The sequence below is a fragment of the Chlorocebus sabaeus genome, chromosome 20 (assembly GCF_047675955.1).
Source record: "Chlorocebus sabaeus isolate Y175 chromosome 20, mChlSab1.0.hap1, whole genome shotgun sequence".
NCBI lineage: Eukaryota > Metazoa > Chordata > Mammalia > Primates > Cercopithecidae > Chlorocebus > Chlorocebus sabaeus.
Window position 1 is genome coordinate 77,047,710 of NC_132923.1, and position 14,548 is coordinate 77,062,257.

General features: G+C 41.5%; 1 protein-coding gene across 10 annotated transcripts in view; it reads right to left on the reverse strand.

Annotated features, from left to right (window-relative positions):
* Nucleotides 1-4,678: 4,678 nt before the first annotated feature.
* Nucleotides 4,679-14,548, reverse strand: part of FGGY (FGGY carbohydrate kinase domain containing) — a 445,568-nt gene continuing 435,698 nt past the window's right edge. For all 10 annotated transcript variants that reach the window (XM_007978542.3, XM_073007252.1, XM_038000610.2 and 7 more), the window contains 2 exons: nt 9,728-9,789; nt 4,679-4,908 (listed from right to left, as the gene is read on the reverse strand). In XM_007978542.3, the coding sequence (XP_007976733.1) occupies nt 4,827-4,908; nt 9,728-9,789 (144 nt within the window). In that variant the 3' untranslated portion in view covers nt 4,679-4,826. The remainder of the gene's footprint in view (nt 4,909-9,727; nt 9,790-14,548) is intronic.

Genomic DNA, 14,548 nt, shown 5'->3' on the forward strand with positions numbered 1-14,548 from the left:
ATTCAAGACTCCCTCCTATTACTGTCAATAGCAGTTAAGTGTATTTATGGAGACATGAGACAGCACAAAGATTCTTCTGTAATTCGTCAGAAGTCCCATCTTAAGTATAATTACATTACACAGCTCCACTCAGTCATTAGTTTCTTGTTTAGCAACGATGTCCTTCATTTTAAATTCTTGATGGTAATTATTTGTAACTATGCCCTTGAATTCTGAAAGCATGTGTCCTGCAGTCCTGGTGAACAACGGGTGTTTCTGGATACAACACCTCTGGCTTCCCATACAGGAAATAGTCTGTAACAACAGGGAAAATTTGCAAAAAGTTCTCAGCTTGAGCTACAACCCAAAATGAAGTTGTGTGGTTATCCATGTATGTGTGTGTATGTGCAATAAAAAACTAAAAAACCAAGTCATTAGGTATAAGGCATGATTTTTAAAAATCCTTAGTGACCAAATCACATTTTAAAGCATTTGACAGTTGCTTAAATTAAGACATATTAACACATATAGAAGATTGACCTGAAAGTGAGTTTTTTTAGTTCTACCAGTGTTCTTTTTTGCAGAAAAATATCTTGTGTTTGTGTATTTATTCATTTATGGAATACGCATTATGTGCCAAGAACTGTTTGGGTGCAGAGAACAGGCTAAAAGATATTCTGAGCCCTCTAAGAGCTCACAGGTCAGTGGCCAGAGGGAAAAACAAACAAACAAACAAACAAACAAACAGATAAGTAAATCTAAAAAACTTGATTATCCTCAGGCCTGGGAGAAATAGCAGATCATGTTGATACTAAAACCTAAGCGTTCTAGCTTGTTAACTCGCGTGCTGATTTGGTACATTCTTAAAGCTGGGCGTTTCCGGGGTTGCCTTACAATATTTTTACTGCTCCTCTTGGAACTTACACTCCCCAGCGCAACTGGCAACAACACAGATTATGCTCTGAATATGAAGATCAAATGCCCAGTCTTGATCTTCAAAAGAGAGGGCATCCCTTCCAGATGCCTCACTGGGACTCCAGCTCACTGTGGCATCGGGTCCTGTAGTTTACTGTAGCTCTGCAACATGCCAGTCCATTCTGTCATTCTTGTCTTTTCTTCCTCACCTCCCCCAGCTTTTGTTCTCTTTGGCTCTTTTGAAAGCCACATTTATGTTCTTCACATATGGGAAGTATTTTTGGTCAAAATTTAAAACCTGTAATGTGTTCCTTGGCAAAATGACTTGCTAAGCAAGTCTGGCTTTAACTTGAAAGAAAAGCTTTCAGTAGGCAACAAAACAAAAATCTCATAAACCACTCTGGCCACATGGCAATTCTTATTCATCAAAGCTAACTATATTTTACATGCATGTATTAAACAAAACCTCCTTTCTCAGTGAAAGGAGGTGTGTACTGGAGTGATTAAAATTTTTATTATTGAGCTACACGTGGTTTCTAATAGAATTATATATAGACATTTACATTTTTCCTAACACACTGGCTTTATAGTAGGAACCAGAACGATTTTCTTAGGGATTAACCTCCTAGCTAGGAGGCACAGAGAGAACCATGGAGAAACAATATTTGTAGAGTGCGTATTGTCTGAAAGGCATTGTGCGAAGGGCTTTATCCACAGTTCTTTCACTGAATCCTTACCACCGACCCTAGGAGGTAGGTAGCAGGATGATCCCACCACAAAGGGAAAGACTGAGGCTTAGACAGGTTAGCTATCTTGCCCAAGGTCTTTCAGCCCTTCTCCTTTCTATCAAGCTGCTCCTCACTGTTGAGATGCCAAAGGTGTCCTAGTGTTGCCATGTTTTTTGCCTCATTTGTGTGTGTTTTCCTTTCTCTCTAAAGCAGTGAGAACTCAGGTCAGGTTTGGTTTGGATATGAGTTTGCTTGAAAGAATGGCCAGCACCCAGGGCTTGGCAACCAACAACATGAGCACTGCACCTAAAGAGCAGGTGGAGGGCAGAATTCCTCTCCAGCTGTTACAATGGGTTGATACCTAAAGTTTTGCACCCAGGCAGATCTGGATTTGAATCCTATCTCTGCTACCGTCTGGTGACTCTGGGCAAGCTGTCTTTTCTGAAACTCAACTTTCTCAACTATAAGGTGGGGGTAATGCTGCCTACCTCACAGTGCTGTAGGAGGATTGGAGAGGACATACGACAAGTACTTGGAAGCTAGTTGGTAATTATTCATGCTTTTATGTCTGCCTTTTGCACCCACAGACAACAACTGCATCCACCAGGGCTTCATGTGAGCAGGTCCAGGCCTGCCGGTTTCTCAGTCAGTGATAATCAGCTTTTGCAGCTGAAGCCTGTTTGACTGTAGACCTGACATCTTGCTTAGATCCTGCAATACCTGACTCCTCTTCTGTAGTGATCCCCAATCCTCCTTTATCTCTAGTGCAACCTCTGGCTGGGGTCTATAAATGCATTGGGCTTCCTTCTGCCCTTAGGTCAGCTAGATCAGACACGCACACCCACCTTCACTAGGGGCTATGCCTAAGGTCCCTATATCCTTTGGATACTGTAGCATGCTATTGCAGAGCTGACCTTCATAACTGGGGTGCTCACTCTTCTCCATGCTTACTACTGTTATTATTCTGAGCATCTTTCAGGAGCAGAGCCCTGCTATAACACAGGCATTGACCATGAAATTGAGCTGAGTGCTTTATACATATTATCTCCTTTAGTCTTCATTATAATCCTGTAAAGTAGGTACTATTACATATTCAGGGCGGGTGTGGTGGTTCACGCCTGTAATCCCAGCACTTTGGGAGGCCGAGGAGGGCGGGTCACAAGGTCAGGATATCAAGAACATCCTGGCTAACATGGTGAAACCTCATCTCTACTAAAAATACAAAAAAGTAGCCGGGCATGGTGGTGGACGCCTGTAGTCCCAGCTACTCGGGAAGCTGAGGCAGGAGAATGGCATGAACCTGGGAGGTGGAGCTTGCAGTAAGCAGAGATTGCCCCACTGCACTCCAGCCTGGGCGACAGAGCGAGACTCCACCTCAAAAACAAAAAACAAAAAAACGAAAAAACATATTCATACTTGATACCTATTCATTTCTTTCTTTCTTTTTTTTTTTTTTTGAGACGGAGTCTTGCTCTGTCACCCAGGCTGGAGTGCAGTGGCGCGATCTTGGCCCACTGTAACCTCCGCCTCCTGGGTTCACACTATTCTCCTGCCTCAGCCTCCTGAGTAGCTGGGACTACAGGCGCCTGCCACCATGCTGGGCTAATTTTTTGTATTTTTAGTAGAGACGGGGTTTCATCGTGGTCTCGATCTTCTGACCTCGTGATCCGCCCACCTCGGCCTCCCGAAGTGCTGGGATTACAGGCGTGAGCCACCACACCCAGCCCGATTCATTTCAAAATGAGGAAACTGAGACTTAGGAAGATTAAGGACCTTTCTCCAAGTCACACATCTAATAAGAGGTAAGACCAGGCCTAGGATCCCAGGCCAGGGCTCATAGCTGTTATACCACCTTGTTTTTCATCCCATCTGTCACCCTTCCCCTTCCTCCTTTTCTGATTGATGTGCTGCATGCAGCAGGTACTTTTTTTTCATGGTACCATTTCTCACAATGTACTGTCACCAATTTATTTGTCTATATCTCTCCTTAAATAGGGAGCTTCCTGAAGGCAGGAACCATGTCTTATTTATTCCTGTAGACCAGTGCTTACCACAACATGTGGCACAAGGTACTCCAGAGGATGTTTGTTTACTGAATTGTATTGGCTTTTTCTTCTCTACCTGCTGTCTTTTGCTGAAGTCTTAGCATGTCCTCTACCCACACTCATTTGAGCTATGGCAGCTCTCAAATCAATGTTAGCAGTTACTCTTTGGTCTGAACTTGTGTGTGGGTGTTGACATACGTATGTATGTGTATGTCTGTGTGTGTTTGTGTGTTTGCTGTGGTATCAACTAAAACAGCTAGTTTTTCCAGTGCTTGTCTACATCAAAAGCTTTTAGCCATCATGTTTCTTCAGTTCCCTTTAATCTGAAAACTTTCCACAGCCTTTCTTTGTTAGCATGACATAGACATTTTTGAAAAATATAGTCCATTAAAAAATAAAATGCTTCCCCTGTTGGGTTTGTCTGATGTTTCCTTCTGATTAGATTCAGGCTCTGCATTAAAATGCTGTTTCTTTTCTCATATTTGGAGGCACACAATGTCCATTTGCCCATCTGAAGTTGATTTGGATCAGCTAATCAAGACGTTGTCCTATTTCTTCCCTGTACACTTAACATTCTTTTTCCTCTGGTAACTAATAAGCAAATGCTGAAGAGACATTTTAAGATGATGCATGTATCCTGTTACTCTTCAAAATTCCCTCCTGGATCCATTGATGATTCCTGCCTATACCTGTCTTTAATATGATGATTGCAAAATGACAATTCTGGAAATAAATGTGGTATCTGACCCTAGACTAGATCCTGCACAGGAGGGGAAAATACCATAAAAGACATCGACCATGCATTAGATGTCCTACTTAAAGTAATGTAAGGTTTTCATTTAATAGCTGACATTTAACTGATTAAAAAGTACAGGCCTCCCCTGGATTGAATGGCCCCCAAGATCTAGTCTCATGTGAGATCCTATGACTCTATGTGAAACTTCTGTTACTATGATGGAAACTGTATGGAAACTGAAACTAAATAATAGTGGTATGAAATGAAGACTCTAATTCTGGTTGCACATGTTTGTTTTCTTTATTAAAAGACAATACAGAAATGATGAAACAATACCTCAAGGGTCTTGAACATGGATGAAATGACAGAGGTCTTTAATGCAATGGCACAGAAGCTTCTGGCATCAGCACCTGCAAGCCCTCTTCAGTTGTCATTCATGATCGCCAAATACTCCTTCTGGTGTTCAACCAGCTTCAGGAATACTTGGTATTTCTTATCATAGTATCTGTGGGAGAAACATAAATATGTTGAATGATCTCAAGACAAAACTGCCATGGGGCTTCCCTGTATATTTAGAAGAATGGGAATATATCTGTGGTGGTGATGCTGACACCTAGATTTTGAACGCTTACAGCATCCTGGGCAATGAATTAGCAAGTTTCAGACCTATTATATGTGACCTGCATGAAGTTTTATTATCTCCATTTTAGAAATAAGAACATTTAAACCCCATCTCTATTAAAAACATAAAAATTAGCTGGGCATGGTGGTGGATGCCTATAATCCCAGCTACTCAGGAGGCTGAGGCAGGAGAATCGCTTGAACCCGGGGCGGGCAGAGGTTGCAGTGAACCGAGATCACACCACTTCACTCCAGCCTGGGTGAAAGAGTGAGACTCCATTAAAAAAAAAAAAAAAAAATTTCTAAATGAGAGGCATATACAAAATAGTATAGATAAAAATTGGCAAAGCTGGAATTGAAACTCATGTCTGTCTGACTTCAAAGCTTCTGCTGTATATACAAAAAGGCCCGAACTTAATGGAGACCCTTTCACATTGCCAGCTTCAATAAATATTTCCTATATAACTAGCCCCAGGTTTGATGACTGGCCTAAAATCACAGCCTGACCAAAGACGAGACTGAACATTTTAATTGCCCTTTTGCAGATTCCACATCTAGGTTTCCCTTGTGAACTGCTTTATCCAGGAGCAAAACTCCATGGAAAGGTGACTCATGCCTTTTCTAGAGCTGTGCTCGCCTTCCAGGCATCTCACAGTGGCCCTCGCTCTCCCTGTCCTATCTGTCTGACTCTTTGGGTTAGACCTGTTAGAACTGGTATTGCCATGAATCAGGTAGCAGAACAGCTGAAGCTGCTCTGGCATCATAATCCTGAAAGGAATAATAGGAACCAAGACAAATTATACTTGCAGCCTTGCAACTTTGTCCTTACTCCTCTTAGTTGGGAAACTGACATGGGGTGAGGGGATGAAGAAGCCAGTTTAGCACGTCTTGGTTTATTCTGGGGTGCTCTGAAAAGGAGTCCTCAGGATGAAATTTTGGTGCAAAGTTGTGCATTGGGGGAGAGAGGTTGTAAGAGTAACCTTGGATACACAGAGGGACTTCTACTAGTCACACATAGCTATGTTCGTAGGAGTCACCTACCTGATATTTATTATACTGTAAGCATTCTGGTAACGTAGGAGTTGTGATGGGGCCAAGCACAGGGTTAAAAGGTGAACTCCGAAGCCTGGGTTGGAATCTTAATGTGGCCCAATATTAGCTGTGTGACTTTGGATATGTTACTTACACTATTTCTGCCTAAATTTCTCCATCTGTAAATGGGGATAATTATGGGATCTACTTCAGCAGAGCTGTTGTGTGAATTAAATGTGGAAATATATGAAAAGCATTTAGAACAGTACCTGACTCATAAGTGATATAAGTGTTAGTTATTAATTTTTAGATAATTAATATTTTAATATTATCATCAACATAGCTGTATGTAGGTACTACTAAAACCTACTCTATGACCATCCAAATTTATTAGTCGTTGAATTATTTTAGGAACAATTTGCTCCTACTAATGATGCTCTGTGACAATATAATGGTAAGCAATTCTTTCACTTACATGAGATGGATTTCTTGACTTTAGAATCTCAAAATTGCTAGAAGGGAGCTAAGGGGAGCACCCCTTCACACACACTTGAAGATTTACAATGTTAATACTGACAACTTTGCCGTAACTCTGTGCACTGGCCTTATTCTTTACATAGGTGGAATCATGCAGTATTCGTCTTTTTGTGGTTATCTTATTTCACTTAGAATAATATTCTCAAGGTTCACTGATGTGTGGCATGTCAGAAATTGCTTCTTTCTAAGGCTGAATAATATTTCATTGTATGAACATATCATTCTTTGTTTATATGTTCATCTACAAATGAACACTTAGGTTGCTCTCACGGTTTTAGCTATCATGAATAATGTTGTTGTGAACATGAATGTAGAAATATCTCTTCCATACCCTACTTTCAGTTCTTTTGGGTATATACTCAGGAATACAATTCCTGAGTCACATGTTAATTCTATTTTTAATTTCTTGAAGAATGGCCATACTGTTTTCTGCAGCAGCAATACTACTTTGCATTCTCGCCAACTATACACAGGGGCTCCAATTTCTCCATATCCTTGCCAACATTTGTTGTTCTCTGTTTTAAAATAGTAGCATCCTATTGGGTGTGAGGTGGTATCTCACTGTAGTTTTGATTTTCCTAATAGTGATGTTGAATACCCTATCACGTGCTTATTGGTCATTCATAAATCTTCTTTGGAGAAATATCCATTCAAGTCCTTTGCCCAATTTTTTTTTTTTTTTTTTTTTGAGATGGAGTCTTGCTCTGTCGCCCAGGCTGGAGTGCAGTGGCCGGATCTCAGCTCACTGCAAGCTCCACCTCCCGGGTTTATGCCATTCTCCTGCCTCAGCCTCCCGAGTAGCTGGGACTATAGGCGCCTGCCACCTCGCCTGGCGAGTTTTTTGTATTTTTTAGTAGAGATGGGGTTTCACCGGGTTAGCCAGGATGGTCTTGATCTCCCGACCTCGTGATCCGCCCGTCTTGACCTCCCAAAGTGCTGGGATTACAGGCTTGAGCCACCGCGCCCAGCCTCCTTTGCCCATTTTTGAACTAGGTTGTTTTTGCTTTTTCGTTGTTGTTGAGTTTTAGGAGTTCTTTATACATTTATATATTATGGATATCAATCCCTTATTGGATGTATGATAAGCAAATGTTTTCTCTCATTCTGTGAGTTGCCTTTTTACTCTGTTGATAGTGTCTTTCAATGCACCAAATTTTTCAAAGCACTTTTAAGGGACTCTTCCAGGGCCACATAAAAATTTGGACTGGGCAAAATAATGCGATTTGGGGTCATCCTAAACATTTACTCATTAAACTATAGTCACTAAATTGTGCTCTCCGTGATTGTGAATTTTCAAATCAGCTGAATCCCCTCTCTTCAAAATGTGCCTCAACTCAGTCCCTTGCTTCTGTGTGGCAGAGGCCTAAGTAAATGTCGTCCCACATCGTTAACAGTGTGATCTATTAGGCAATGAGATGAAGTTGGCTCAGAAGGAAACTGGCTTCTCCTGTCTCCTTGCAAATCTCTGGGTTGCCTGCAGATGGTGCTAAAGCACCGTGTGTGCCGCCTCCTTCACAGAGAACAGCGGCCAGCTGCCAGCTCCCAGCAAGCAGCCAAGGACTGTCTTCTAAAGAAACACGTGGGGTTTGGGAAAGAACTTAAAAACTTCCCTAACAAGTCTTGGGAGGGTCAGGGAAGAGTTGGAGAAAGACAATCTTTCTAATTTCACAAAAAGAGGGATGCTCCAGCTGCCTCCAGGGAACAGAAATAGGGACAGCAGCCCATAGCTCCTACTGCCAATGGGAGCTCAGATCTCTCTACCTTCCTGCATGGAGCTCCCTTATGCAAGGCCTGCACCTTCCACCCTGGCATTTAGAGAAGGGTTTATATTCGGAGGATTAGCAGCCTGACTCTATGTGGAGACAAAGGAAATGAAAAGAAAGTGGATTGCTTTTCCATGAACATTTCCAGTTCTGTTAAACACTGACCCTGCTTCAGTGGGATCTGCACCTTTGCCTGTTCATCATGTTAAGTGGAATCTGTTTTTAGGTCTTAACCTCGAATACTTTTCTAAAATTATAAAAGCACTTCCACAACAACCCCTTCATCTTCAAAATCACCACCAGCAAATGAATAGAGGTCTTTTACATCTCTAGCCTGGATTCTTGCAAAAGCCTTTTATTTGGACCCTCTATTTCTACCCTGAGCCCCCTGTACTGGATCCTTTAAGAGGGATCTTTCTGATCTGCATCTGACCAGGTCTCACCTCTGCTTAGAATTCAGCATCTCTGTTCTGCCTATAGGGTGAGGTTAGAGGTCTTTGGCATGACCTCCAAGGTATTTATGAGCTGACCTCCCCCCACCCAATTCTATCCTTCCCCGGTCCCATTTCCTGCCATTCCCCATCTCATACTTTGTGTTTCTGGATTATGAGTTGTTTATAGTAACCTGAATGTACTATGCTGCTCCCACCTTTATAACTGTACACGTTATTCCTTCTACTATGAATATTCTTTCCTGCCTTGGCCTGTCTACCAATTTCTTACAGTGCTTAAAGTTAGCTTGGACATAACCTCCTTCCAAAAGCATTCTCTCATCTCTACAGGCTCCCATCCCTTTCTTCCTTGGGCAACTTTGTCACCTGGCAATACTTCAATTGTGGAACTTATCCCGTTGTTCTAAAATAATCTATGTGCCTAAATCGGATTGTGTTTTATTCCCCTGTAACACCTGCCTGGAGCCCAGCATAATGCCTTGAATATAGCAGGAATTAAATAAATTAATATTTTGTTGAATTGGGATTAAAATACTGACCAACATAATTTTTTAGATTTTGATGCCAAGCGATACAAAGAGTAAAAGAATGGGCAGATGCTACTGGGTCCTTTGATGCAGATATAAGAGATCCCTACTTTAGAACAGAGAAGAGCAGATTTGCTGCCAATTACCTAGGAAAAAGAACATTGGTCTGAGAGTTCAGAAGCTTACATCTGACCCCCAGCTCTGGCCCTACATAGTTCTGCAATCTTAGATAAGTGAAGGTGACGTTACCTCCCTGGAACTTAGTTCTCTTAACCACTAAATGAAAGGACTGGATTAGTTGACCACCTGAGTGTATTCCAGATCTATAGTTGCATGTGTGTGTGTATGTGCTCAATTCCTTAGCACTATACGTATAAAAAATACACACTTACTTTTTATCCTGTAGTCTCGGGAACACAACATTCCCAACTTTGCTCATTTTTGCCATTGCTTCCTGTTAAAGGGAAAACAATACAGACAGCTGAGTTGGAAAGCGAAATCCAAAGTGAGGCTTGTCACAGGCAAAACATTCTAATTAGAATTTGCTTCCCTTTAAGACATTTGGTTAGTCCTCTTTTTTTTTTTTTTCCCCAACTTATTTTTCTCTGGTAATAAGAATAAAACACAAAAATAAGAATAAAACACAGTGAACATTTAAAGTTTCAACTATGACCACACACACATCCTGCACTTAATAGATACTTGTATATTGAGGCCTCTGGGGCATAAACAACCCAGAAGGCAAAGCAGTTCTGTGACTGCCTCCAGGGGTGAGTGGGAAGAATTATTTCCCCTCCTCACTACCTGGACACAGGGCAGAAGAATGGAACATAACCAGCCGCTGAGTACATCGTCTACTTACCTAAAGATAGCAATCACTGAATGGAACTCACATTGCACCTGTACTTGAGGATAAAATATTTAAGACCTCTTCAGTTCAACTTCAGCTCTTTTTCCAGCAATCTCTGAAGTTGTGAGTACCTACTGAGACCTCTGGGCTGAGTCTAAGTGACTTGAGTTCTGGAATGTGACTTCAGGACATTCTTTTCTTTACCATGGGGCACTCAGGCAGATGACATGTTACAGCATCTGGGTGGACATGGTATGGTGTGTGCAGCATCAAGATTAACCATGGATTGTGTTGGCTCCCATATGAGCAGCAGAGTAAGGTTTTTTTAAGGAGTCTCTTAGGCTGTTAAGGCCATGAGAAAGCAAACTTTGGAGTCCAACAGACCTGGCTAGGGAAGATGGCAAGCAACAGTATGACAAAGCTCTACAGCATATGCTCAGTCTCAGGAATGGCTATTGAATTCCTATTGCTAAGGATGCAGTCATTCTGGGATCACATGTACACAACTTCTTACTCTGCACATTTGTTAATCACTTACTATGTACCAGACACTCTGCTAGGGATACAGATTTGCATACAACATACTCTTTATCCTGGAGAAACTCGCATACTAGTAAGGGAGGAAAAAACGTAAAAAAAAAAAAAAAAAAAAAAAAAAGCTGAATACCATACAGAATATGAGAGCCCCTGGGAATCTTCAAAGCATTTCCAGGTGTTCCCCTTGACCATCTTTGTCACCTTACTGTGACTGATTGACCGATTTGCATGCCACTAATTTCCTTCTGCCACTTTGTATGTTTTCTGGTTTCTGTGTTCATTGTCTGCCTTCTTCACTCCTTGCCCTAACCAGAATGTCAGCTGCACAGGGCAAGGACTTGTCTGTTTACTACTGAATCTTGACACCTGGAATATTCATAAAACACATTGCCTCCCTTTCATGTGCCAAGCATAACACTCAATCTACATGGAATACAGAGAAAGATTGTATGGGCCTTTCATCAAAAAGCTCACCATAGACTGGAAAAGACATTTAATGTGATCAAAATAGAGTGTGATAAATACTACGCTAGAAGCGGATAAACTTCTTTCAATAGTTATTCAAGGGTTAGGTAACCTGATGGTTCTTTCATCTGCTGGCTTACACGAATTTCCACTCCTGCCAGGTTGCTCTATGGACTCTTCCACGAGGATAGCATGTGCATTCTGAACTAGTCATCTAGCTTCCTCGCTCTCCATGGATTTCAATGTGCTGATTGGGAGATCAGAGATACTAAGAGTAGCCAGCACACTGACAGCAGAAAGAAATGGCAGTCTTAAGTAGGCAGGAGATTTTTTTAAATGAAAAATTATTGACAAGGAAACCATGGAGAAAGACAAAGACTAAAAGGGCTTTCTGGAGTCATGTTGTGAAGGGCCAGACGGTCAAACACATCTTAGTGAAGCTGCTGCCATCCCACTTAGCAGAGGTATGTTAAGAGCTCTGCTTGCCTCAGAACATTTTCCTTCATAGACGAAGTCCTGATTCCCTTAGAGCAAGCTTGGGTATTGTTGAGATCATCTCAGCAATCCCCATCATCAACTGTGCCACTCATTCTTATTTTGTCCTCGTCTCTTCCTTGAGTTGTGCTCTGCTGTGCTTTAGGGAGGACCTCGCCTTCTATTACTAGCTCTGAATCTTCAAACTGCCCTCAGGGAATGCTCCTCCTGGCTGTGCTTTGGCCCCACACTTGAGACAACATTCCAGGATCGCCTTCATGGGTGGGATCCAGGAAACTTCTATTATAGAAGGTACTCCATAAATGTTATTTTCCTTCCCACTGCAACAGATGTGCACACAAATGGCAGACATCAGGGAATTCTTCCTTCCTTTCTCCACATTACCTTTGCTTGTTTTAAAAATAAATTGAGAAGCAAACATCAGCAAAAGAGATTTCAATGGTTTAAAAAGAGGTTATGCTGTTTCTCAAAAAGTACAGATTTAAATGTTAAACTTAGCTCAGGTATCAGCTCTGCTGAGATTTTTTTCTGACTCATCCCCGCTGCCTGCCTCCCACCTATATTGAGTTATGTGCTCCAACAGCAACTTGTGCTTCCGTCTATCATAGCGTTTATGACATGGCACCATATTTTTTTGTTAACAGATCAGCCTCCCCAACTAGACTGTGAGCTCCTTAAAGCTGGAATTGTTATAATTATTTTCACTGCCAAACTCGGCATCTGGCATATCGTATGCACTCAGGGAATGTCTATGGAATGAATGAACTTAAGGATAATACACGTGACAGAATGTTAAAATGGAAGTTTTGGCTGAGATCTAAAGATGACAGATATGAGATACCAAAGCAAACTGGAAACAGACCACCCTGAAGAATGTGCAAGAATGGTGCCTGAGGACCCATTAATCAACTCTTAAACCTTTCATCCACGTGGAAGTTCAGACAGAGATGGATTTTTAGGAAAGAGCTGTCGGTTTATTGCACATCAGGCCTCCTTCCAGGGTGAAGTATGAAGGAATCCTCTCCCTTCAGGAGTCAAGAGGACACAGACCAGCAGAGAATCTGCTGCATGTTCCTGAGGTTGTGGCACATGGGTGGCTTGTGTGTGACTCCTGTCTGGAAGAGACAGGCTTGCTGGCAGCTGCAGTGTAAAAGTGAAGTAGAGGTTACCCTGGGATCAACCAGCACTGCCAGAGTCTGTTCAGATCCCAAAGACAAAGGTTTCCCATAGACCCCAAGTGGCCCATGTGTGAGATAGATGCCAGGGGTTCTTAGATCCTGTTCAACATGGCCGCCTAACGAGGTTGAGGAGTCTCCACAAAGAAGCATGAGGTTGGGCTGGGTGCAATGGTTCATGCGTTTCATGCTGGCACTTTGGGAGGCCAAGGGGGGTACATCACTTGAGGTCTGGAGTTGGAGACCAGCCTGGCCAACATGGTGAAACCCCATCTCTCCAAAAACACAAAATTAGCCAAGTATGGTGGCATGTGCCTGTGGTCCCAGCTACTGGGGAGGCTGAGGCACAAGAATTGCTTGAACCTGGGAGGCAGAGGTTGCAGTGAGTCAGGACTGCACTACTGCACTCCAGCACTCTAGCCTGGGAGACAGAGCAAGACTCTATCTCAAAACAAAACCAAGCAAAAAACAAAACCAAAAAAAAAAAAAAAAAAAAAAAAAGGAAAAGGATTCCTGAGGAATTAAGAGTAAGCAATTTATGAGAATAGAGAGGCATTAACTAAGACAAGAATATTTCAGGTGAGAGGTTTTCAGAGGCAGAGGGTCTCCCCAAAAACCTATGATGTGCCTTATGAGATTCAGAGCTAGCTGTAAACACCTATAAGGCTAAGAGAGCATGAAGCCCATTATGATAGTACTGATCGGATAAAAACTTTCCTACACTCCTAACTTTTCTTCCCTTATACTTTCTAACCATTTCAGAGGAACAAGAAAAAAGCTAATATGTTGGAGAGAAAGTGAATGAGGAAGAAAGAAGAACCTGATTAGGGCTACATCTCATTTTTGGCAGACTCCAGCTGGAAGAACTGGAAAACGTCTTACCTTTACCTTTACATATTCTTTGATACTTGAATTTCTGAATTTTGGCTACATCTCACAACTTACAGGGACTATAAAGGTTATATTATCTAAGTGACTTTACATTTATCTAAAAAAGTAATGGAACCACCAGAATTTTTAACCAGGGCAGGGAAAAACTAGCTCTAGTGCACAAATGTAAAGGGATAATGAGAATAGAAAATAAAGACATAATTTTTTATTCTATCTCAATAATCGTGTTTGTGCTACATAATTTTTTGTTTGCTCTACACAACTCGTTAGAAACAAGTTATATATGCATAATAAAGATTGGATCAATACATATTAAAATGTTATCAGGTTGGATAACATGGGTAACAATTTTTTTTTCTTATCAAGTTGCTTATTGTATTTTCCAAATTTTCTACAGTGGCATATATTAATTTTGTATTTGTAGGGAAAACATGTAATGCCATATATGTATATATTTAAAGTTATGCTTACAAAGGCAGTCAAAATGACTTGGGTTCACCTTCCCCTTTCCTGAAAGGCAGGGCTTATTATGGGTTCCTAACACAATATGGAGAATACCCTGAGAATCAGTGCTCTCATCAGAAATAGCACTGCTGAGTTTTCCAATTTCTCCAAATAATTAACACAAAACTGAAATCTCATGATCCCACTTGGCTGCAGTAAATCTGAATTTACCACAACATAACAATACGAATTTATTATGGAAATGCTGACACATGCTAAATATAGTCACCCCCACAATATATTTCTGTTCCAAAGGGTTTATTTGAAGTTGGCCTCCAAATTCATACTTTTTGTCA